This window comes from Lutjanus erythropterus, chromosome 7 (genome assembly GCF_056507025.1).
Source record: "Lutjanus erythropterus isolate fLutEry1 chromosome 7, fLutEry1.hap2, whole genome shotgun sequence".
NCBI lineage: Eukaryota > Metazoa > Chordata > Actinopteri > Lutjaniformes > Lutjanidae > Lutjanus > Lutjanus erythropterus.
In genome coordinates this window covers 4689259-4715016 of record NC_139323.1, presented here as the reverse complement: position 1 = coordinate 4715016, position 25758 = coordinate 4689259, and the positions used below count along the sequence as shown (strand labels likewise).

At 39.1% G+C, this 25758-nt stretch overlaps 1 protein-coding gene across 7 annotated transcripts in view; it reads left to right on the top strand.

The window, feature by feature from the left end:
- The window catches only part of ptprfa (protein tyrosine phosphatase receptor type Fa), a 467935-nt gene extending 442435 nt beyond the window's left edge, over positions 1–25500 (top strand). For all 7 annotated transcript variants that reach the window (XM_084722446.1, XM_084722451.1, XM_084722450.1 and 4 more), the window contains 7 exons: positions 3957–4242; positions 9217–9395; positions 18447–18573; positions 20554–20679; positions 22080–22234; positions 22448–22583; positions 24650–25500. In XM_084722446.1, coding sequence (XP_084578572.1) covers positions 3957–4242; positions 9217–9395; positions 18447–18573; positions 20554–20679; positions 22080–22234; positions 22448–22583; positions 24650–24718 — 1078 coding nt within the window. In that variant the 3' untranslated portion in view covers positions 24719–25500. The remainder of the gene's footprint in view (positions 1–3956; positions 4243–9216; positions 9396–18446; positions 18574–20553; positions 20680–22079; positions 22235–22447; positions 22584–24649) is intronic.
- The last annotated feature ends 258 nt before the right edge of the window (positions 25501–25758 follow it).

Sequence of the window (25758 nt, the reverse complement as noted above, 5' to 3'; positions counted from 1 at the left end):
TATTCAGTGCAAGGTCCTGAAGCCCTTTTTGATCTATAAGGTCTGTGAATCGCTCTTAGTCTGACTCGTTCTCCTCTGGAACCAGTTTGCCTTGGGAACACCACAAGGGAGTATTCCACCCAACTCTAAAGCAACCAGGATCACACAGACATGCAACCCCTCCGTCATTTTAAGTTGGTGATTCTTCGGTGTTGCATAGAGGTCCAGGGCATTACCTGTAGAGTGGCAGACCAGTTCTGTGGTTCCCATTTTCAGAAAAGGGGACTAGAGAGTGTGCTCCAGTTATCAGAGTATCACACCACCTGGCCACTGCAAGAAAGTTTTCGCCAGGGTGCTGGAAAGGAGGCTCAGGCCGATTGTCAAACCCCAGATTCAGGAGGAGCAATGCAGACTCCCTCCTGGCAGCAGTGGATCAGCTCTTATTCTTGTGGGGTTGCTGGAGGTGTCACAGGAGTTTGACCACTTACATGGCTTACATGTATTTTGTGGACTTGGAGAAGGCTTATGATGGTGTTAACTGAGGAATTCTGTACTGTATGGGGTAATGGGGCAGTTGCTATGAGCCAAGTAGTCTTAGTCCATTAGTCCTTAGTCCACAAGTCAAAGATGTTTTCGTTGGCGTTGGACTCTGGCAAGTTTGCCTTTGTTGTCCTTGATCCTGTTTGTGATATTCGTGGACAGGACCTCAAGGTGCAGCTGGGGCGAGGATGACAAAGTTCTTTTGGCATTATCAGACCGTGACCTTCAGGACACACCAGGGAGGTTTGCAGCTGAATGTTAAGCAGCCAAGATTAGATTCAGTACCTCTAAGGCTATGGTTCTCTGCCAGAAAACAGTTAATTGCTCCCACCAGTTGGGAATGAGTTGTTATTCCAAGCGAAGGAGTTTAAATATGTTGCAGGCATTGTATTGCATTGTTGTGGCAAAAAGGGAGCTGAGCCAGAAGGTAAAGCTTTCAGTTTACCAGTCGATCTCTGTTCCAACACTCGCCTGTGGTCATGAGCTTTGGGTAGTAACTTAAAGAAATCTATTGTGAATACAACCAGACAAAATGAGTTACCTCATTAGACTGTAAAGAGTTAAAGTGAGGAGCTCAGACTTCCATAGTGTGTCAAAAGGAGCCAGCTTAGTTTGTCTCCAAGCTGGCCTCCACCTAGTTGCACCTCCAACTAGGTGGAGACCCTGGGGTAGACTCAGAACTAGTTGGAGGGATTACATATATCAACTGATCTGGGAACACCTCAGGATCACCTAGGAGGAGCTCAAATACCTTGCTTAGCCTGCTGCCACTGTGATGCGATCTCAGGATAAGTGGAAGAGGATGGATGAATGAATGGATGGACAGATGGACACAAAGACACAGAATTCTAGGTGTTAAATCAGGGAGGCAGAGGCAGGCTTTCACCCCAACTTCCACTGTGGACATTCATTTGCTTTGAGACATCGTCAGGTGAAACATTAACCTCATACAAACTATTTCATGAAAAGCGTATTGAGGCCTTAAAGGTACCAGATGTATGTACTTGGCAATGTTAGAAATAAGGGTTTCAAGTAGGTTCTTCCTGAACGGCTGAGGTTCTACCCAAAATCCTTTGTTTCTGAAAAACCTTTCTTTAAATTAAGGGTCTGTTAAGGGTTGTCTGTGAGACTAAAAGTTCAAGTAAGAACCCTTTGCATCCAAAGAACCCTTCTTGGAAGAAGAAGTTCTTCAAGGATTGTTGTTCTCACTAAACCCTTTCAGTATAAAGAGGTTATTGGTAGAATTTCTTGAATGGGATCTAAATAAAATCTTTAGAATATAAAAGGTTGTCTGTAGAACCCACTTAAGTTTGTTCTAGATAAATATCTTTGAATATAAAAAGGTTCCCATTAGACCCCATCAGTGGGTTCTTGTTAGCACCCTTAGAGGGTGGAAAGGTTCCAGATAAAACCCTTGGAATATAAAAAGGTTTTTGGTAGAACCCTTTGATTGGGTTCTCAATACACCCTTGGAATACAACAAAGTTTTTTGTAGAGGCCCTTGAGTGGATTCCAGATAAAACCCTTGAAATCTAAAAAGGTTGTCAGTCAAACTCCCTGGGAGGGTTCTTGTCAGGACTCTTAGAAAGTGGAAAGTTCTGGATAGAACCCCCAGAGAGAATTCTAGGTGGAACCTTTGGTTCTAGGTATTACCATTTATGTTGGGTTGTGGGTAGAACTCTCTGAAAGGGTTCCAAGTGAGACCTTTAAAAAAGGTTCTACAGGGAACCAAAAAATGGTTCTCCTATGGGGACAATCCAAAGAACCCTTTATGGTTCTAGATAGCACCTTGCATGTAATGTAGAAATACTTTTACTTTGCTTAATATTATTAAGAGTGAAGTTAATCTGAAGAATCTCACAGAATCTCACAGAAATGCTTGGCAGTGTTACTCATACACTGCACACAGAACCATCCTGTTTACCAGCCCAGCTGCTCTGTGAAGTTTTATACCAAACATATCAAAGGAACAAGAGAAGCAAAGATCTGAAATCCAGTCTACAGTTCTCCAGGCAGAGTGCTCCCTCCCCGCTGTTTAAGAGACCCTCACATCACTTCTTCTGTGGAGTAATGAAGTCAGTGATGTCACAGTCTATCACTGTGCGCCATAATGAAGGGTTGAGGCAATATACTGGTACTCGCTACCCAGCATGTGTCTGGCATGGGTCTTTGTTATGAGTATTTATTTCGATTTTATTCTCAAAATGTAAAAAAGGACTCAAACATCTTCCTCATCTGATTTCTGTTTTCTTAAGGCTGGCACTAATACTGAAAGTCTGCTTTATTCTTGACATTTCTGTTTTATTCTTGAAATACAAAAATAAAAAAATCTCCCTCCTCATATTTTTTTCCCTTACTCCTGTTCCTAAACATTGTCAAAATAGCACAACTGAACTTAAGTTTGAAGAAATTATATTAATAATAGATCTGGGTATAACACACTGTCTTTGATTAAAGAAGACGAGACTTATATTTTAAATTATCGCCAATCATTTGAATCAATACTTTATGGAGACAGTAGAAAAACTCAGAGATGGAGTTGTCACGTAACAAAATGGCTTAAAAATGAATCAGACATTGTTTTATGAAAGATAGTGTCTTTAAATCTAACTTTCAGTCAGTCAATGTACATTTGTCACAGAAACTTCTTAAAAGGCTTAAATAAAGAAAAGCCATCAGGACTAAACAGAATGTGAATCAGAATCAGGGTTTTATTGCCAAGTAAGTTTTCAAAAACAAGGAATTTGCTGTGGTATAATGTAACTACACACTTACATTGAAGTGCTGTGAGTGTATTTTGACTTTATTCTGACTCAAACATCTTCCTCTGATTTATGTTTTCTGAAGGCTGGCTCTAATACTGAAAGTCTGCTTTATTCTTGACATTTCAATTTTATCCTTGAAAAACTGAAAAATCTCCCTCCTCATATTTTTTCCCTTACTCTTGGCCCTAAACATTAAGTTTGAAGAAATGACATAAGTGGTGGATCTGTCCTTGATTAAAGTAGATGGGAATTTTATTTCAAAATATTGCTAATCATTTTAATTAATATTTTATGGAGAGAGTAGAAAAACTCAGAGACTGGCTGAAAGTATCACATAGCAAAACGGCATAAAAATGAATAAAACATTATTTTATGAAAGATAGTGTCTATAAATCTGACTTTCAGCCAGTTAATGCCAAATTCACACAAAAACCTCGAAAAGGCTTGAATAATGAAAAATCATCAGGACTAGATAGAATCAGAATCAGCGGTTTTATTGCCAAGGACAGTATCACTACACACTTACACTGAAGTGCAAGTGCAAACTTTGTAGACTATATGTATTTTCTCTGAATATGGACCTCAGAAAGAGTAGCTGTTGCCAAGGCAACAACAGATGTGGATCCCAGTAATCACTGGTGTCAACCATGTTTTGTCTCTGTGGTCTGTCAGTGCTGGCGTGGGCCGGACCGGCTGCTTCATTGTGATCGAAGCCATGCTGGAGAGGATGAAGCATGAGAAGTCCGTGGACATTTACGGTCATGTGACGTGCATGCGAGCTCAGAGGAACTACATGGTGCAGACGGAGGATCAGTACATATTCATCCACGAGGCCCTGCTGGAAGCCGCAACGTGCGGCAACACAGAAGTCCCCGCCCGAAACCTGTACGCCCACATCCAGAAGCTCTCCCAGATCCCCACTGGAGAGACCGTCACCGCCATGGAACTGGAGTTTAAGGTAGGGGTTTTCTGTTTTCAGCTGGAGCACATGGTGACTTTGTACCCGTTAGTAGTCTCTTTAAAGGAGCACGCCAATCACACATCTGGCTTTGTGTTTGGCTTGCTGGATGGACTTAATGATGCTACATGGCATTATGGCATTAGTAACACTACTAACAAGTGCCAGAATTCCTTAACTACTAGATCGGCCATAAGTGGTCAATTTGACCTTTGACTTCCAAACTCCATTATCTCTCATGATAAATATCAGACCAAGTTTCCTCTTAGAACCATCACAAAATAGCAAAGAAAGTTGGAAACATTGTTTGTAATAAGTAAGAGTACTTTTCAAAAATCTAAGAGCTTTAACACAAGGTGTTACAACCATCCCAGGTATCCCCTACTTTTTAATTGAGTCTAATTAATTAAATATTTGTATTTTAATGTTGGGAAATTTGTGCAAAAAGTAACATAACAGTGGCAATTCCTGCGTGGTCAGTGTGACCACATATGGCCAAAACAGGTAAAAAATTATTACATTGTCTTTGCCATTTGTTTTATTTATGTTAAAAAAACAAACAAACAAACAAACAAAAACATTTAAAATCAAAATATAGACACTTTTAGGAAAAGTCAGTACCTGCAGCATTGCAAAGTTATTGCATGTATAAATTTGAAAACGGTCAAAATGATTGCCTTGGCTGTTCTAATGTTAAAAAGCTTGTTGAGAAAAACGACATTGTAAAATATAAGCAGACACAGTAAAAGCATAATCAATTCTGAAGCTAATTAGAAAACAATGCAGCGATCTGAGACGAGAGGTATCCTGTCCAAATTTCCCCTTTCTCATTAACACACTAACAAGAGCAGGAGAGTTATGCATGAAGTAGAAGGTGCAGTCTTTTTTAGGTAGACTACTGAGCAGGGTGGTGCAGCAGTCCAACCCAGTGGTTCCCAAACTTTTTTTGTCATGCTCCTTCCACTCTGACACATACATTCATTCAGTTTTTATCAGCCAGTAACTAGGGAAACAAGCAGCAGACGATTCGAGGGGGGTGTCATCGCCCTTGTTAGCATCCTTGTTAACCTTCCATCCCCTCACAGCAGAAGAGTGCAGGGGCAGAGAGGTTGTTTAGTTTAATACGTTAGTCTATTCTGTCAGACAGGTATGAGAGATGCCAGGCTTTTTAAATTCAAATCGAATTATAATTTCAATTTTTATTGCAATTTCTTACAAAATAAGAATAATTTAAATGGGTATGTAATTTTCAAAATAATGGTGATTTTAAATAAAGGATCCAAAACTCAAATGACATATACCAGCCATTAATAACAAATTTATTACCATTAAATGATCATGTTTTTACTAAAAAGCTGTAAAAATAGTGTATTTTACAGAGCTACTATGATAAAATGATAATAAAATAATTCTTATCTTGTTTTTAACTGTTTAGAAAAAAAGAAAACAAAGATCTCATGTTGACCCACAAGGTCTGAAGTGGACCCTTTGCATGGACAATGAGAAATTGTGGTATCACTGATTTCAGAATAATTTAATACGTTCGCCTACTTGGATTTGTTAAGACATTTGTTATAACATGTAACATATGGTATAAATGACACATTTATGAGACTAGAACAGGTGAAAGTGTTTCTGTTGTGATTTGTGTGGGGTCATGTCATATAATGCCTGTACTACTGCTGCCAAGGTCTATTCAGGGGACTAAAAGTCAGAATACCTCAGCCTCTGACTGACTGACTCACAAGTCTTCCCACATGGAAGCTCAGCACTAAGTGGCTGGAGTGGCCCTTTAACTGCCTGATGCAGTGAGAGCTGGCGAAGAGGAAGGATTTTCATCTCCAGCCTGTGTAACAGAGATGAACTCTTCTCAGAGGAGGAGCTGTGACAGCTTAACTTCTGAGCTCCAGATGACAGGCTGGAGGAGAGGCAGAGGCCCAGAGTGAAGGAGAGACGGCCGGGACAGGCCGCGTGTCTGACAGCCTGAAGATAAGGTCCTACTGGGTTAGGTGGTTTTTACACGGGATGAGCTGCATCCTCGACCGCTCGCTCCACGCGGTGATTTAACCGGCCCCGTCTTGGCGGGGGCACGACTCACAACCCGAATTATGCTGCTTGTTCGAGGAAGCAGGACGGCTGTAAATCCGGACAGAGCATAATTAGGTTTTGATCCTCAGCTCACTGCAAATTTCTTTCACCAGCACTTCTCAAATTGACATTTGGCCCTGCAGCACAGAGGAGTCACATCAGGGCCTGTCAGCAAAGCTCGCCCCAAAAAAACACTCTTGAAAGTAGTATCCTTCAAATTTGTTTTAGTCTGTAAAGTTCAAGTATATTTTATGGAGTAATTATCCTAATATAAATGTACTAGCAGTATGCTTGAAAGCTACTAATTATTGGGACTATATTGGTGCATTTTTGAAAAAAAAAAAAATTGTTGGATCAACTTTAAAAATTGCCTTAATTGGTAACACCCAAATTAATTAAGGCTTTTCAATTCAAGGTTACAAGTTAGATGAACAGAATTGCTTTAAATCAGATTAATAATCTGATTGCATTCAAATCAGTAGTTTGCATTAATGCAACTTAAATAAATTGAAATCAGGTCAACTTTTCATTGTCCAGTTTTCCACCAACTCAATGATTTACTTTGCCCAAAAGTAATAAATAATTAAAGTAATGCCACAGCTCTTTAACAACCTAATAGTTTAGTTTCAAGAAAAGTATCTTTTATAGTAGCCTTAGTTTGTTTTTGTGTGATGTTAGCATGATTTAACCTTAGCAATAGCTGGTTTTGTTCAGTGAGTTTATTAAAACTTAGATGGACCATTTTATGTCTAACATAACGCATTATTAGATCACTAAATATAATTTTGTCTTGCATTAGATTTAACCTTCTTTCCAAGACACCAAGAGAAAATGTGGAAGTCTTGACATGAGACGTACAATACCAGGAGAAACCTAAATGATACACTTTTACTGGAATAGGAACAGCAGGTTAAGGGAACAGGATGTAATTTCCACTTGTCATAATCCACAAAAAGAAAGAAGTGTAGACACTAAAGCAGAAAGCTAAATGGGACTCAGAACATTACATTACTTCAACTACTACTCAAATACACTTTTTACACTGTAGTTTATAAAAGTATACTTGAAGTATGAGAGTAGTAAACTTAGTTACTTAATAGTCTACATCTAGGTTTTAGTTTACAAAAATATACTTATATAAATATACTTATACTGTAAGTGAACTTAGATATACTTTTAGTTTCCTAGTTATGTAATAGTAGTCCACTTTCTAATTTGTAGTACATAGTGAAAACTTTATTTATTGATTGATTGATTATAGAGGTTCTATTCTAACTTAAAGATGTTGAGTGCCAATAGAATTTTCTTTTGTGTTTCTTAAACTCATGATTTTTGAGTAATGAGGGAAATCAGGTCCCTAAAAAGCTTCCTAAAACACAAATATTTTAAGAAATTAAAAAAAAGAAAATCTATACATATATAGTAATATCCTATAATATCCTATATACTGAACTATAATAATGAATTCAGTTGTGTTTACTTATCACAGTTAGAGGGATAAATAAAATCCACATCCCCACATTTAGTCAAAATATTTGAATGGCTTTAATCAATCGTTTTAATTTAACTTTAATCAGAGAGTACATGTATCAACAAGTCCAAATCTTTAAGCTCTGATAACATCCAACTTTTGAATTTATTATCTCAAGAAAATTGTGACAACTACTTCGATTTTTCTAAGTACTGTGAACTAATTTGGAAGTTAACTTATATGTACACTATCAGTGGACTAGACATAAAAATTCACAAGACTCAAGATTAAGAACATAATTTTCTTTATAAATCAAAACTTTAAAACAAAAATATTGGATGCTATATAAGATGCAATGTAAGAACATAACAACTCTCAAAACTAATACAACAAACAGTATGAAGCAGGGCCGTTTCTAGCTTTTTGGGGGCCCCTATTTTTTGAAACTACAATGGGGGAACTCCAAACCCTCTAACGTGTGCCAAGAGCAGGCCTTTAACATTTAATACATTGCATCTGGGCGCACTTTAAATGGACAGGTGGCTAGATCCCAGAAAAAAAGAAAAAAATCTCTTTTCTTTCAAATTCAAATCACAAATCTCAAGTTATCCTCAGCAATTTAAACCTACGGAAAATAATAACAAATGTGAATCACTGGAGCTGCCCTACATGAAGAAAAGCACAAAAACTTACTGCAGGCTTACAGAATCTGCATTAAAACATCTGTCAAAATGCTGCATTTTCTTTAGAATTAAATTATTTTAAATGTCAGGAACAAATTTATACTAAATAACAATCTCACTATATCAAAAAATACATACAGAAAAAGCTGCTAGCATTCTTGTAAAGTGTGCTCATGTGAGTAACATAGTGATACCACATTTTGAATAGCAGTGGTGACACTGACGGGTGGACCTGGCACTTAACACAGAACATCACTCCATTACACTGTTTGGGGGCCCCTGGTGCCTTTTGGGCCCCCTGTGCAACCACCACATATGGGAAGAAACGGCCCTGGTATGAACATAGTCTTTAGGTTTAATGCTCCCTGGTTTGCACTGGCGCAGGCCTCTCTACGTCATCTCACAGTGAATGTGAGTTTGTTTTGACTTTTCAGTGTCTTCAGCATGAGTTTAACACTGGCATCCGTCAGGATTTTATTTGAAGTCAGAGAACAAAGAGGATCAGCTCAGAGAGCATCATTTTCATGCGTCAATAAGAGTGTTAGCTCCCCGTGCCCTTTAACAACCTTGTTTCACGCACCACATTCCACCCAGACTGCTCGTATTAGCACTTTAAAAGAGCGGAGACGGTGGGTGTAGTTGTGGAGCTGCAGTGCAGTCACCTCTGGGCTGAGGGGTCGGGAGTCTGAGGAGCCTCAGAGTCTAACGTGTCCTCCTCTCTGCCTCCCGCAGAAACTGGCCAACTCTAAAGCACATACCTCAAGATTCATTAGTGCCAACCTACCGTGTAACAAGTTCAAGAACCGCCTGGTCAACATCATGCCTTTCGAGTCCACCCGCGTCTGCCTGCAGCCAATCAGAGGGGTGGAGGGCTCCGACTACATCAACGCCAGCTTCATCGATGGATACAGGTGAGTGCACAGGAGTCATTTCACTGCAGAATGTGAACAGAAAGAGGAGTAGTCTACTGGAAATTTGTGGGACCCAGTAATAATGTTTCCTGTGAATTTTGATTGAAATGTCATCTGTAGGTCTGTTACAGGTGTCTGCAACCTTTACTATCAACAGAGCCATTTGTAGCCAAAAAGAAAAAACAAGATCTGTCTGGAGCCACAACTCTTTTCTTCAGAGACTGTTTTTTGGGGAATTTTAGATGCAAGACCAACCACAGCAAAATGTAGAGGAAGAGACACTGAGCTGTGGATGTGGGCCATGATGCACATTTTAGATGACAAAATATTAAAAGTTTTTTTTGCCAAAGCCACAGGCTCTGGAGCTGCAGGGTGCTGACACCTGGCCTAGTAGATGAAATTTATGCAGTTTGCATAATTAGCATAATTATCTCATTATCAGGTTAAGATAAATATGAAAATCAGGAATTATCACAGTCTTCACAGAGTTTTCTTTAATGTTAATGAAATATGGTGTATATAAAATATAAGAAAACACTGTAATGCCCCTTATTAATCATTAACAACAAGACTATATTTAATGAAAAAATTATGCAAAAGCAAATATTTGAGTTTTTTTTACTGGTACATTGTTATGTTACTATGCTAGCAGTATCATAATAGTAAAAACTAATAGTTAAAAACAACTAGGTTGCATCAAGAACGTTAAATGATGTTGACATTTGCAATCAGCGATTCATGTTGGCTGACCAACTGCAAGCAAATAGTAACACAAGATTGTGTTGTTAACAAACATGCAGTTGTATAACTGTTACATGCCTTTATCCTGCACTCCTTTTTCCCTGTTTCCCTGTACTTTCTTTCATAAGGTTTCTAATCATTCATTGTGGGCATTTCTTGGAGCATCATGGGGAGGTTTAAGGAATAATGGATTATTGTGACAAGATTACGCAACTGGGATACAGCAAATACAGTATTTGTGTTACAGAATTACAATTGGGGTGCCTGTTTCTAGGCACCATCCATTAGTCTACTGCTTCCCCCAAAAAAATTGCATGTGCATGTATGTAAACAAGCCTGTGTGTGTGTGTAAAATAATTAGCAATGGAGTGGAAAAAAAAATAATTTTACCCAAGATGAACTGATAATGAAGAACATTCTCAACATCTAATTTAAAGAAACATTTAACATTTTAGGTACAAGAACAACCACTAAAGTTAGGTACACACACTAACCACTAACTTTAGCAACACAGACCAGCTGTTAATGTTAGCTACACTGACCAAATGCTAATTTTAGCTACACAGACTAACCATTAACAGTAGGCACACAGACCAACAGCTAACATTAACGACACAGACCAACAGCTAACTTTAGCTACACAGACCAACTGCTAATGTTAGCTACACAGACCAACAGTTAACTTTACCTACACAGACCAACAGCTAACATTATCTACACAGACCAACCGCTAACATTTGCTACACAGACCAACTGCTAATGTTAGCTACACAGACCAACAGCTAACTTTAGCTACACAGACCAACTGCTAACATTATCTACACAGACCAACCACTAACATTAGCTACACAGACCAACTGCTAATGTTAGCAACACAGACCATTATTGTTACCTATTTATTGTTACATATACAGGAAAACAGCTAATATTAGCTACACAGACAAACTGCTAATAATAGAGGTAATCAAAAGTAACGGACAGTAATCAAGTTACAATACTTTAATATTGTAGTACTTGGATTAGGTTACTGACTATATTTTTCAGCAGGTATTTAAACTGTATGGGGATACATTTTTAAAGTAACCGTCCCGGCCCTGGGTGTAAGGATGGTAGAACTCCTGCAGAACAGGATGTGTTCAGCAGCTGCACCTCTAATGAGCGTGGAGGTGGACCTTTTCTCCAGCAGCTGACAGCGGTAAATTACAGGCTGACATGGAGTCCGGTGTTTCTCTGCCCACCATCCCGTTGTTGTGGCACTTGTCAAAACAAATTGCTCTTATTGTCAGGTCTGTTAATTCTCTCCTGGTTTTTGCCTCTTGCAAATGGATAGCCTGTTTGAGAGAGCTGACATGCCTGAGAAATGAACTGATTAATCCAAAATTTTTGTGACGCCGCTCCTCTCCTGTCTGTGTCCACAGGACTTTTTCACTCATGGGCCTCGGGACACAGACATCAGTGCATCCCTTTGTACAGAGTGAAATAATGAGGTTTCTTTTACATTCATTACAAGTTAATGAGCAAAATCCACATTACAGCCCAATTTAGTATTTACCAATTTTTACATAACTCGATTGGACTTACATTCACTCTCTGTGGTAGTTCTTGTCAGTACAGATTTTGGCAGCGCTGTTTCCCCTGTCGGTTTCCCTTTTGGATAAAAAATAAGGAGATTCTGTTTAAATTCAATTCAATGTAATTTTATAGTCAACAAAGCAACCTGCAGGCACGTTTCACATTTGAGTGACAGACAGCGCAGCGTGCAAGGGTTTCTTTTGTTCTAGAAAGAAGTTAAGACAATCTTTTCATGTAATAAATTAATGATTCTCAACATTACATGAGCAAACTGTTTTTCTAATAGTTAGTTAAATTAAGTACAAGCTGTGTTTATAGCCTGTTCTCATTCCTCAGCAGGGTTGGGAGGGTTACTTTACCTGTTCAAAAATGTGGTCAGTAACATAATCCAAGTATCACAATTTTAAAGTATTGTAACTTGATTACTTTCCATTACTTTTGGATTACCTCAGTTTAAAATGTGGTGAAATTGTTTAGCCTAATGTAGTGTTTTTAGGGCTACAACTAACGATTATCATTGATGAATTGGTTGATTATTTTCTCAATGATCCGTGAAATGCCAGAAACTGTTGATCAGATTCCAAGATGACGTCCTCAAATGTCTTATTTTGTCCACAACTCAAAGATATTCAGTTTACTGTCAGAGAGGAGGAAAGAAACCAGAATATATTCACATTTAAGAAGCTGGAAGAGTTTTTCTAAATTAAAAAAAATACTCACAACGATCACTTAGATTAATTAATCTTGTCATAATCTTGTCACTTGAAAAATACCCTTACAGAAAAAAAAAACATGAATTTCACATCTGCAAATTCATTTGTGAAATAAGTGGGACGTGTTTTTCACATGTTAAACATGTTCTTAGCACATGGGAAACGTGGTTTTGGAACATTTTCTTGGTGTAATATGTATATTCCGAACATATGTGGTAACATGTTTCCTACATGTTTTCCTCATGTTGCCACATGTGGAAAACTTTTCAATTCATGTGTTTTTTTCTGTAATGACTATTTCCATTATTGAGTACCACAAACTGTGTTTTAACCTCGCCTACATCAATATGACAATATGTGTTCGCTATGTTTAGAACATTTTCCCTGCTTTACTTTGCTGTTAGACAGACTATACAGATGGCAAACTGAAGCTGGCGTCTGTGCTCTCTTCACAGCCACAAAACTCCATTGAAAAAAACATTTTTCGTCACAGAACACAGGAGCTGCTGGTCTACCGCTGCCTCGATCTGCAGCAAGTAACATTACATTTTAAAACACCAAAGTCAAACAATAACACTAACTAACTAACTAACTAACACCAACACAAACTCCTACAACTCCTGTGTCCTCCAAGGTAAAAAGACTGTTTCTGTCCATGGAGTCATGGAGTGTTCTATATATATATTTACACTTACTTATACTACACTTATACACTTAAACTGATGCTGATTTTTTTAGGTGGTCCTTTGTTTAGGTGCTAAAATATGTTTTACTGCTGTCCACATCTACAGCTGTCTAGAACAGGACATGACTTAGTTAGTGTTGGGACTCCTGAGGCAGCTGTCAATCAAACATGAGCTGACACGCCCACACAGTCTTGAAAAATAGTCTAAACAGCAAAATGAGCTGTTTTTGAACCAGGTTTTTTAATAGTTATGAATTATTTCTTTTCATTCAGATCTTTATGGATGATTAGTGAAAACTAAACTTTGACATCATATATGCATTTTTACTATTTCAAGCCAAGTTTTCAGCAGCTTTAAAAAGGCTTTCTGGCAGAAAGGCTCTCTGGCCGAGGGGCGTGGCTATGCAGCGTCAGTATGTGACGACCTGGGACGAGAACATGTTGAAATGTAAACACTAATTGGAAATACTTTCCAGTGCTCCAGCAGAGTAAAGCTTGGTCTAATGAATAAGGACTTCCCCTTTTACTTGCAGCGAGGGTGGGTGTATCTTGTTCTCGGCTGTCAGCGCCTAATGAAGTCCCCTGGGCAACCCCACCTAAGGGAGGATGGGGAAGGAGGCAGGGGTGTCCTGTAATTCCTCTCTAATTCCTGCTGCAGTAATTAAGAGTGGAGTGAGATACGGGGAGCTGCAGCTCTCTCTGAGCTCAGCCTTTAAAGCGCACAGTGTAGATTAGGATAGATTAAGGTGAGGGGGAGAAGCATGATTATGATGATTAGTGGAGGTGTCCAGTGACCTCTACATATATCAGCTGTAGTCATTCTCCTCAGAGCCTGTCCATGGTGATGTCAGATAGCAGGCTTACATCAATATATCATTACTGCTACATGAAATAGGATGGACTGCCCGATTAAAACACTGATTATCTTTTAATAGCACTCTGTTATGGTTCCCTTCAGAACAACTTAATAACTGTGTAACTGTTAATTGGTTACAAGGTGACTAATATTAATGGAAAATGTTGTTATTATTCCATTATCTATTACAACTTCAATCTTATTTCTGTTGGTTCTGCCATTGCTTTTGTCAGTTTATCCAGATTATCATTATTTGTAGGTCAGACTGAAAGTAAGTACATTTGGAATCAAAGGTGAGACCAAGTCACAAGTCCTAAACTCTAAGTTTTGAGTCCTAAACACGTCATAATGCGGTATGCATCAAATGCATTTTAACAACAGACTTATCATATTTTGTGCAGCTTCAAATGTCGAACAAAGTTGGAAGCCGTTGCATCCCAGCCTGTCATTTTTTTGACCTGCAAGTTTTGCCTACTGCAGTTCGTTTTTTGTTGACCATCCCATCATTTTTGTACAAACTTATACCTATTCTGTACACCAAAGGGCAGGAGGTCTAAAAATGAAGGCAAAATGAAGGCACATTTGGTGCCTTGTGCACAATGCAGTAAAGTCTAAACCAGATGCACTAGAGACTGCTAATACCTGATCAAAGCACAAAGTCTGTAGTGCAGTATGTCCGTCTGCACAAGATGGCAACTGGCGCGTTTGGCTGAGGCGCACACACACATCTCTGCAACCACAAAACACCTTCATTTATGTAAAACAGCATGCACATGTGCGTCTGTAAAATTATTCTCACTAATAAGGAATGAAAACCTGCAAAGTGCAGGCAGGACAGTACACTTTGACTCAAGTTCACATCTCTGCCTGTAATGCTGTTAATAATGTCTCTTCTCACAGGTGTCCACATAGCTGCAATAAGTAGTCAATAAGTATAGTAGGTTCATGTCGTTAATCTATATTATGTTGCTGTAGAGACTCCTGCTGCTCTTCCAGACTTTTTATGGCGACATTGCACTGTTCTTAAGAATCACATTTAACTTAGTGAGTACAGTGTTATGACTGATTGGAATTATGGCCAGAACTGGGAAAAAGACCCAAGTTGTAATAAACTGGAATGATGCTTTTTCAGCAGGATGGAAACGCATTACTGGGGGACATTTTTGCTTGACATCAGCATCGGCACCCAAAAATGAAAATTCAGTCATTATCTGCTCACCCTTATGCCAATCGAGGGTCGGGTTTAGTTCTGAAGTTCACAAAACACTGCCTGTCGAGATTTTAGGAGACTTGGATTATGCCAGACAAGCAGTAGGGACTCATTTTATGGTTTCTTTCAAGTTGTTTTTTATGTCTGAAAACTGGTCCCCATTCACTTACATTGTTTGGGAGATTCTGCAACACTATTTTCCTGTGAAACTCCAGCAGTGGTTTTGTGGACTTCAGAACTATACCCGACCCCCAGTTAGCATGATAATGACTGAATTTCCATTTCTGGGTGAACTGTCCCTTTAACACTACTATACAGATGTGCTTTTCTATACTCTATATTTTTTCTTGTCATTAATAAATCGTCCAAATTGTCCAAAAAGCTATTAGGAACATGAAGAACATTCTCACATGATGATTGACATGTGTCACACAATGTGTGCAATGCAAATTACAGGAATGCCAAATATGCATTAATCCAGTCCTGAAAATAGTCCTCCACAGGTGCACTGTGTCTTCCTGCCACAGACAGGGGAGGGCAGTTGCTGGATTTGGTATTTTCACAGCTTGTTTTTTTTTCTGCTACCAATATAGTAGCTTAAAATTGTTAAAAGTACTGTCTGCTCATTAGCAGCCATGCTATTTGTTAGCTTAAATGCACAGAGGTCTGCAATGACACAACAGTCATATTGAACCTCCCTTATCTGACCTCAAACAAACCCACCAAACACCCAGGATCAACTGATACTGGTCCCATTTTCTCCAGTCATTGAGCAGTGGTGAGTCAGAACAGACTGCAGGTAACGTGACAGTACTTTGGTTTCTACGTTGATTATGAAGTATTGAAATAATAGTTGTGGAGCTTGTTGCACAGAGGTAAACCTGAGAGCTGGACGGGGCGGACCGAAAAACAATACAAACAATGGAGCTATGATGTATACAGATAGCACAGATACTGTGCATGTGTGCTGCAGCCCTTCTCCTGATGCGTGCTTCAACACTGGCCCCTGGTGGCCCTGTCCTGTAACTGCCGCGGTGGATGGCCCAGAGCGAGGCTGAGCAGCTGGGACGGCATCTGTCATTTTAACAGTGCTGTTAAAAAGGGTCTGTGTTCAAGGAAAAGCATTTAAATATCAGCGCACACATTAGCAACAGCTGACTCATCAAATTTACTTTAAGGGGGTGTAAAATTAAATATTTAACACCTGAGAGCTTCATTTAACAGTTATGGGATGTCAGTGCCTGGAACTAGAAGCTAATAAAGGAATGTGGTGATGGGTAAATACAGATAAACTGAAATCCAGTTTGTTTTTGTAGTATTATTACAGGTTCACATACTGTAACTTTGTGTGACAGTTAATCTTAAAGGGACAGTTCACCCCAAAGTCAGAAATACATATTTTTCCCCTGGCCTGTAGTGCTGTTTATCCATCTAAAAAATTTTTTGGTCTGAGTTGCAGAGTTTTGGAGGTATCACCCTTGGAGATGTCTGCCTCCTCTCTGATATAATGGGACTAGATGGCATTCTGCTTGTGATGCTCAGGATGCCAAACAACATATTTGAAAAATTCTTTCCAAAAATCATGACCCTGTTACTCAAGATATCTCAAAGCAAGTAGCTAGTAGAAAAGATTCATAAACCTTGTAGTATAGATAGATAAACAGCACCAGAGGAAAAAAAGTGTAATTTTTATTTTAGGGTGAACTGTCCCTTTAATATACGATATAATTGTAGGTAGATGTATAACATTGAAAGATCACATCTTTTAAAATAACAATCAAGAGCTGAGAGATGTTCCTCTACCATTTTATTTTGATTCTCAACTACCTTATGGACCTCGACCCCCAAGGGCCCCAACAGCCCCAGGATCACTGTGTTAGTTGGTTTATAGATATGTTAGGAAATATGTGCCACTATAATATGCATGGCTGCTAGTGGTGCTATGAGGCTGTTTTGTTTTCTTCTGTTGTCATTTTGATTGTCTGCACAAACACGTGTGTGTATACACACTCCTCCTGCCAGTGGTGTCACACTTTTCCACTCATCAACAGGTGGCAGTAACACTGCAGTGCCCCATAAAAGGCAAAAAAGAATAAGTCTGCTCAAAAGTAAACAGTGTAAGCAATACTGAATGTAAAACACTTAAAGGGACAGTTCACCCCCAAATATTTTTTTTTTCTTTTGGCCTGTGGTGCTATTCATCCATCTACTAAAATGTGTGTGTTGGTCACAAGCAGCTTATTTTGACTGATATGTCCATTGATTGTCAGGCGGCGCCCCCTAGGGGATGTAGTAAGTGTGGCAGGAGAAGTATAAGGAACGTGAAAGTCTGCATTTGAAGGACTTTCAGCCAGGAGACTCAGGTTTGAGTCCTGTGTGAAAAGAAAAATAAAAGTAGAGTTATTTATCCTATCTTATTATTTGGTTGATATTGTGTTTAAATTGTAAGTATTCCAAAATTTGCATTTAACTGAAATTTCTCTTGTTAATTGATTGTCAATTGATGATTATATTAATCAACAACTAATGTTGTAATCAATTAATTGGTTTGAGTCTTTTTTTTTTTTTTTTAAGGAAAAAAAGACTAAATTCTCTGATTTCAGCCTCTTAACTGTGAATATTTTCTGATTTCTTTACTCTTCTCTGACAGTAAACTGAATATCTTAGGTGTTTGGAAACACTGATTGACATTTTTCTGACACTGACATTGACAACTACTAATCAGTTCATTGAGAAAATAATCGACTGATTAATTGATCATGAAAATAATGGTTCATTGCTGCCCTACTGTTGCACGGACTGAAAATCTCTTTCCTACATGCAGTATTAAAAAAAAATCAGGCCTTGTTGTTGAGGTTCTGATAAGCCTGTTTAGTGTTAGTCAAATCTGGTGACACTGACAGAGAGCAGGAGGAACGGGGGCCAATAGGGGCCCTCAGCTTGTTTTAGCCCCTGGCCCCTCGAGCAAGTTCATCTGGCCCTGCATGCCCTCAAACAAAACGCATCTGATCACAGCCTGGGCAAAACAAAGTAAAAAAACAGCATGTCAGAGCTTTTTGATGGCTGTTGATGATAACATAAATGTCATAATTTAGCACAGCATGATTATTTATTTGCCATCACCAACAGTATATTTTTATTGCAGTAAAATGAAATTGTGTAGCAGAACCACAGCGGGCTGAAGAGGAAGAGAGTCGAAATGGAATCCAAGTAAGAGCAGTGCTGGCAGGACCCTGAGGAGTAAACACAGACGTGTCTCTGTTCCAATTTGCAGGCAGCAGAAAGCGTACATGGCCACCCAGGGACCGTTAGCCGAGACCACAGAGGACTTCTGGAGGATGCTGTGGGAACACAACTCCACCATCGTAGTCATGCTCACCAAACTCCGCGAGATGGGCCGGGTAACACGCCACCACCACACCTTATGTCATGTCATTAAATATAACAGTGTTTCATCAAGCAGACTAACATTAAAGCCTTAAATCATATCAAACTGTTCTGGTTTTAGATAAACTACACTTCTGATAAAAAAACGTTGTGTGAATTTGCTCATTCAAAATACAAATATTGTTTCTCAGGGGGGAAAGCAGGCACAAAATATCAAAATACTGAATGCATTTTAGGATAGAAACCAATTAGAATTTTAGCATGACTGATCATGATTTTTAAAAGGATATTAAATTAATTTAAAAACTGTTAAATCAAGCATTTAAAAGGGTCTTTAAAAAGCTTAAGGGATTTGCCAATACCTGCAGATACCATTTAGTACTGTGTTTTTCTTATAAAAAAAAAAAGATGACCTCAGTGTCCTAACTTTTATTATACCAGGTAACTCTTCTATCTTCTATACCTTCTCACAATTATTGTGTGCTATTTTTGACACTATTTCAACACTTGATGTTGAATGTAGTAAATAAGATCTTGTCTTTTTCTAGCCTGTGTCTCCTAGAGATAGATGAGCTCAATTTAGGACCAATATGAGACTTTGACCATTTTCTCAAACTTCTTATTTTCTGCTCCTGAGAAATAGCCTTTGTCTCGTGTCAGCCCAAGACCACTTTGAGCCCAGTTGAAGATCTTTGTCTCACTGCACCGATCCAAAGTTCACCTTAAATAATCAGCTCTTGAGATAACAGTGAGAGCTAAAAGAAAACTCAGTTGTCTTAAATGAGATCTTAAATTTGTCTCAGTGGTCAAATTAAAGTCTTGGTGCTCTGTACGGTCGTCAAGGAGAAACCTCTGAAAAACTCAGCAAAAGATCTCCTTTTGCTTGCTTTTATCTTGTTTTTGCTCCTTTTTTTTTCTAAGCAGGGGTTTAGGAGAGTGATGTTACCGAGAACAAAGTAGTGAGTTGGAGACATAAAACATTTTTTATTTGCCCATATCCACATACACATCCAATTCACTTACTTAAGGCTGGATTACCTAAAAAAAAAGAAGAAAAGAAATAGGCAGCTGCCCAGGGGCCCCATTTACCCAGGGGCCTCAAAAACCCCAGTTCACTTTGTTCCAAAATAAAAATTTGTCAAATTTCTACACTTGGTTGACTGATGCACAGAACACTTGTAGCCATGGTAGCGCAGGAGTACTGGTTATTTATATCTGACCAAATAATGAAGCTGTGTGCAATGTACTTTCAGTGTGCACACAATGCACAGAGGAAGGGAGGCAGAGAGGGAGGTGGGGGTGGTCAATAGGGGCCCAACAGGTAAATCTGACCCTGCCTTTACTACAGTACTTGACCCTTTAATGGTGACTGCTAGGGTTATCAGATGAGATTGGGTGAAATTTAGGACAGGGGGTTGGGCTGGGCGTATCATGTGAGAAGAATTAAGATAATTCTGAGTGACATCATTTGTTATTAATATTATAAAGATCAGTTACAAATTCTGAGTGGTGGCTGCACGCATCGTCATCTGGTTTAGATGGTCGATTGACATCAACAATACTCATTTTAGCCTAATCAGTGAAATATCAATACTTGGACAGCAGTAAAAGTCCTACTTATTCTACAAAAACAACAGAACATTTTTAATAAATAAAAACAGGATTTAAAGCCTAAAGTGATTTGATCAGAATATTTTCACAAATTCAAATGCTGTTCATATTATATATCACTATAATGGTTAATTTTCGGGACAAATAGGACAACATTTGGGATTCGGGACAATTGTTTGTAATTTGGGACTGTCCGGAATCTTCCAGGACATCTGGTCACCCGAGTGACTGCCAGTTTCAAAATGTTCATCTGTCACATATGGGTTTTTTTTATAAGATTTATAATGAATATTCTGGTGTCACTGGCTGTTCTAAGCAAAGCTGAAAATGTCAGATTCCATGCACGTTCGTATTGTCACACATGTCCTCTCTCCGCTCTTTAGGAAAAGTGCCATCAGTACTGGCCTGCCGAGCGCTCCGCACGCTACCAGTACTTTGTTGTGGACCCGATGGCTGAGTACAACATGCCTCAGTACATCCTGAGAGAGTTCAAAGTCACAGACGCCAGGGTAGGTCCTCCTCAGCCGAGCGTCACTGTCGTTGTTGCGTGAGGCAGCAGCAGCAGGAAGATGCTTCAGCTCTGCTCGCTTAAATTGGACAGGACATCAATGTCACTTAGGAGGCTATTTTTGTAACAGAGTACGTTTGTGATGGCAGAGTGGCATTTTCATTGCATGCAGATAGTAAGGAACATTGATCTGGTAAAGCTGAATAATGTATGCACCTCTTTTTTCTTTTCTCTAATGAGTATTTCAGATGGGTTTTTTTCTTTTTTCTTTTTCTCTCAACTTACTTTGAAATCATACTTGCTGTATTCATGTATTTGTGCATGGGCGCGGACTTGGGTTAAACCTTGGGGAGACAAAAATGTTGGCCTTAGTAATGTTAGATGGTGTGATATGTTGAAGAGTAGGGATTTTTCTCGTAATTAGAAATTTTCTATCCTCGGAACAGAAGCTTACTAGGATATAAGCAGGCAGAAGATCACCATTCCCACATTAATCAACATTATAATCAACAGAATATAAACTATGCAAGCTGCATGCAGCTTGACCTTCACCACAGCTGTGAGGATGAAATACCAGGTTTATTGCATGTGAGCTGTCACTGTCTGACTGAACAGCTTCATGGAAGTGATATTTTACAATACTTCATATTATAAAGAAACACAATTTGTAAAAACAAGTTGTTTGCGGTTTATAAAGTCATTCTGTTGAGCTGAGACAGGTTCCATATTCTGTTTGCATTCAGAGGCAGAAGGTTGGCACTGTGCGCACCACTATGTTAGGAAGAGGCGGCCTAATAAATTTAATAAACGTTCAAAATTAAAAAGCAAAACTCGAAAAAGTTCTCGCTCACTTAGTGCGAGATTTTGGACAGATTCTTCAGGAGCTTATGTTTGTCTTTCTTCAGTGAGGGGCGCATTTATCTGCAGCCAACATTTGGAGGTAAATCCATCATATGCTGCCATCTCTGCCAATATTTCACCCAGAAGTATTTTGGATGAAGTATGAATCAAATGTGGTGAAGCTTTGGGCTTCACTTGTAATTTTGTCTGACATTCCAAATGTCACAGCAAACCTCAGTCCAGTGGCGCATTTTATCCCTCATTGGAGCGCAGCACACACTCTTTTTAAGTATTACCACAAAGAGCTGGTGACAATCCAACCCAATGCCCTCCTGTAGATTGCCCCTATGTATATGTGTAAATATTTTCAAAATAAAAATTTAAAACAACATGGCTCAGAGATTAATGGAAACTCTCAATCTGTGTTGTGCGCTAAAATTGGCCTTGATTTACAAGAAAAAGTAATAGTAATTATAGTAATCCCTTACTTGTTGGTAATGTGTTACCACCCAGCACCAGTCTCCTCTTCATCTAACAGGAGTGTTCCTGTGTGTTTGTTAGGACGGTCAGTCGAGGACCATCAGGCAGTTCCAGTTCACTGACTGGCCGGAGCAGGGAGTGCCAAAAACTGGGGAGGGATTCATCGACTTCATCGGACAAGTCCATAAAACTAAGGAGCAGTTTGGACAAGATGGACCAATCACTGTGCACTGCAGGTAAAAAAAAAGATTCAAGGAGAAAAAGAGGAGTTGTAAATGAGTTATTTGATGTGACTAAGAAGCTAACTTGCGTGTGTGTCAGGTGTTGGATGCACAGATTTATAATTATACAATGGAAATCAGTCACATTTGATCATTATTTATTAACAAATCCAATCTTGATCATTTGTAATTAGTGTAAAGAGTCTTAACAATGTGTGTGTCCACCAGTGCTGGTGTTGGTCGGACCGGTGTGTTCATCACCCTGAGCATCGTCCTGGAGAGGATGAGGTACGAGGGAGTGGTCGACCTCTTCCAGACCGTCAAGACTCTCCGAACTCAGAGGCCGGCCATGGTGCAGACAGAGGTATGACATGCTGCTGCTGGAGGGCATGAGCAGCAGGACACAAGGCCGAAAAACATCACTAAAAATCCAGCATGTTAGCATGATAAGTCCACCATGTTAAATCACCATATTTCTACAATAGCCTAGAATGGACAAATCAAACAGTGGCTCTAGATACAGCCTATTGTGTTTTTTGCAATGCCACTGAATCCTACACTCTAGTAATGGAAAGTACTTACCCCACCCAGCAGAATTTGATTGAAAAGATGTTGAAAAAATGGCTTTTCCAGTCATCTAAGAAATATTTGATTTTTGTCCTGCCTGTTACAGTTTAAGTTTCTCTGCTTAATTATTAAAATTTTCTGCAGACACATTGCACATACATGGGAGAGAAACTGAAAACAGCCTCTCTGATGATTAAACCATTGTTTAAATGATGTAGGGCGGCACGAGATTTTGAGGTGACAGTTTACTTTAATGATAAGAGAGGCTGTTTTCAATAGTTAATCTACTGCAGTAATGTTTCCATGTGTGCTGTAGTGACACAGCAGTCATCCCTCTGTGCCTTGAAGCATGCATAAGAACACAGACACACAGTTAGGACAGGGAGAGACACTTCAGCCTACTTCACCCACCTGCAGCCCATCTGTTATTAATGATCATGTTCATTTTTATGACCCAGCCCGCCCGACCCGCGGGTTAACCACGGTGTCTGCATCATGACAAGTGGGTCATTTCAGCGTCTGTTTACTTCTCCAACCTGCTGCATCCGTCATATAAATAGCAGAGGCAGGCAGACCTGGCTCTTCTAAAGGGAATGGGAGAAGCATCCTTTCGGAGACCAAATACAGAATCTTTGTGCCTTGCACCTTAGTTTGTGCCAAGAAATAGCAACATGAAGTTGCACGCACCCTAAATGCCCATGTGCCATGCACCTCAGACCATAGATCATCTAGATAGGGCTTCTGATTTTATGCATGTGCAACCACAGTGTGAACAGTCATATCAGAATTCATGTGAATTTTATGCCTGAAGAGTCTCTCCATTAGATGAATTGTGGAGACGAGCTGACTGATGTAGTTACAGTAAAAGTAGCCCTTGACATTTTGAACTCTCGGATGAAATCTGTTTCCGTGAAGCCGTTTGTTATCTGCCCACCAATATGCTGACTTCCACTGCACATCAGCTTATAAGTGAAACAGTCAGCAGTGACTTCAGTGGCCTCCATGTTTACTGTCGTATGAGAGTGTGCTGTGTGGGAAGTCTTTGTTATTGTTCTTTTGCATGTGTGGGTCAGCACAAGACCATGAGCAGTTCAAACTGAAATCAGATTTTGGCCTCATTTTAAAAATAGCAGCCAAACAAAAAAGATCTGATCTGAGCATTAAATCAGAATTAAGCACCAGGGTGTAATGTATTCCGCTACAGTTACTAATTACCTGTTAATCCAAGTTTCACAACATTAAAGTAATGTAACTTGAATCAAAGATCAGAAAATTTTGACTTTATTTTTAATATTTATTCTTTAAAATGGCTCAACGATTAGTCAAGCCTGTCAAAATCTTGTCAGTTGAGAAATATTTTCACATCTTTCCTGATTATTTTCATATACATTATTATCTGTAATCTGATTACATATTTTTTTATCTGTAGCTGTAATTTGGAGTACAGTTGCCTTTTTTGTGTCAGATTATACAATCCTGTTACATGTCATCTGTTACTCCCCAAGCCTGTTGAGGCCTGCAGTGTGAACGTAGCATTAGAGACCAGCTGGTGAACATAGAGGAGCATTTAGCAGCTAAAGACACAGATTAGGAGGCATTAGGAGTTTTTGGAAACCGAATCAGAGTGAATATTGGACTTAGATTCATCATGAGGACAGAACTTCAGATGAATACTAATGTTGCTTTGTGTTTGCTGGATGTGGAAATAGATAACTGTTTGCTAACAAGTCTGCTTTATCAAACTCAAAGTTCAGACTGAAGTCCACCACACTTTGATGCTTTCAGCTGCTGTAGACCTTATTATCCATAATTTATTATTTGTTTGACCAAAAACTGACCAAAACAATGCTTTTTTGTCACTAGGACCAGTACCAACTGTGCTACCGGGCTGCTCTGGAGTACCTGGGAAGTTTTGATCACTATGCAACATAACCCCACCCAGAAAGACACCCTCAGAAGAGCTCAGCGTCTCCTCTGAGCCACACCCACTCGGCTCCATCAGTCCCTGCAGGCCTGATGAGGAGGCAACGAGGAGGACTGATCACGGGGTTTACCACAGCAGGACACGGGAGGGGAAAGGGGAGACGATGAGAGAGAGAGGGGACAGGACGGGACAGGACGACCTCCACCTGGACTGGTGCCATGATTCTGCCACAGACCCCCCCACACCAAAATGTCACAAAAAAAACAGACCCTGAAAAACTTGTAGTCACGCCTCATTCTGATTCTTGACTGAATACTCCCGTCACTCCCCAATCTCTGCCTCCTCCTGATAGCAAAAACTATTTTTCTGCTATTTTCATTTATATTCATCATTACTATGTTGTTATGAATATTTAGAGTTTATTTTATAATCACTTACACTGGTTATTATATGTCTTACTGGGTCTTTTTTAAATGTGCTTATCTTTTTATTATTTGATTAGCACAAAGGACATGTATTTTCAACATGCTCCGAGTTATTAATACTGGAGAGCGTATACTCACAGCTGCTAATAATTTTATTTTGTACCATAGATATGATAATCTAATGTTCTCATTACTCAGTTGGTCTTATTTAGGGGGAAATGTGGGTTCTGACTTCCTGTCTTTACATTCAGGAGAATGATGATGATGATGATGATGATAATATCTACCAAACACATCAAATAAACAGATCAAGTTTGTGAACTGCAGAATGAAATAAACCTATGGCTATAAACATGCAAAGACTATTCACATCTCAACAACTGCTAGCATGTGAGACTTAACTGTGTCGATAACTGTTGACCAATTTTCTTAAAGCCTTCAGTAAGGAAGTGTTTTGCTGCCATGCTAGAAAAAGAAAAACGAATCAGTGTCACATTACAATGTGAAAATGATGTTGTTATAATAATGTTTTCATGTCATAACAAGATCATTTCACATTTTTACAACATAAAAACATCACATTATACTATTTATACAATATAATATTTATCTTGTTATAATCC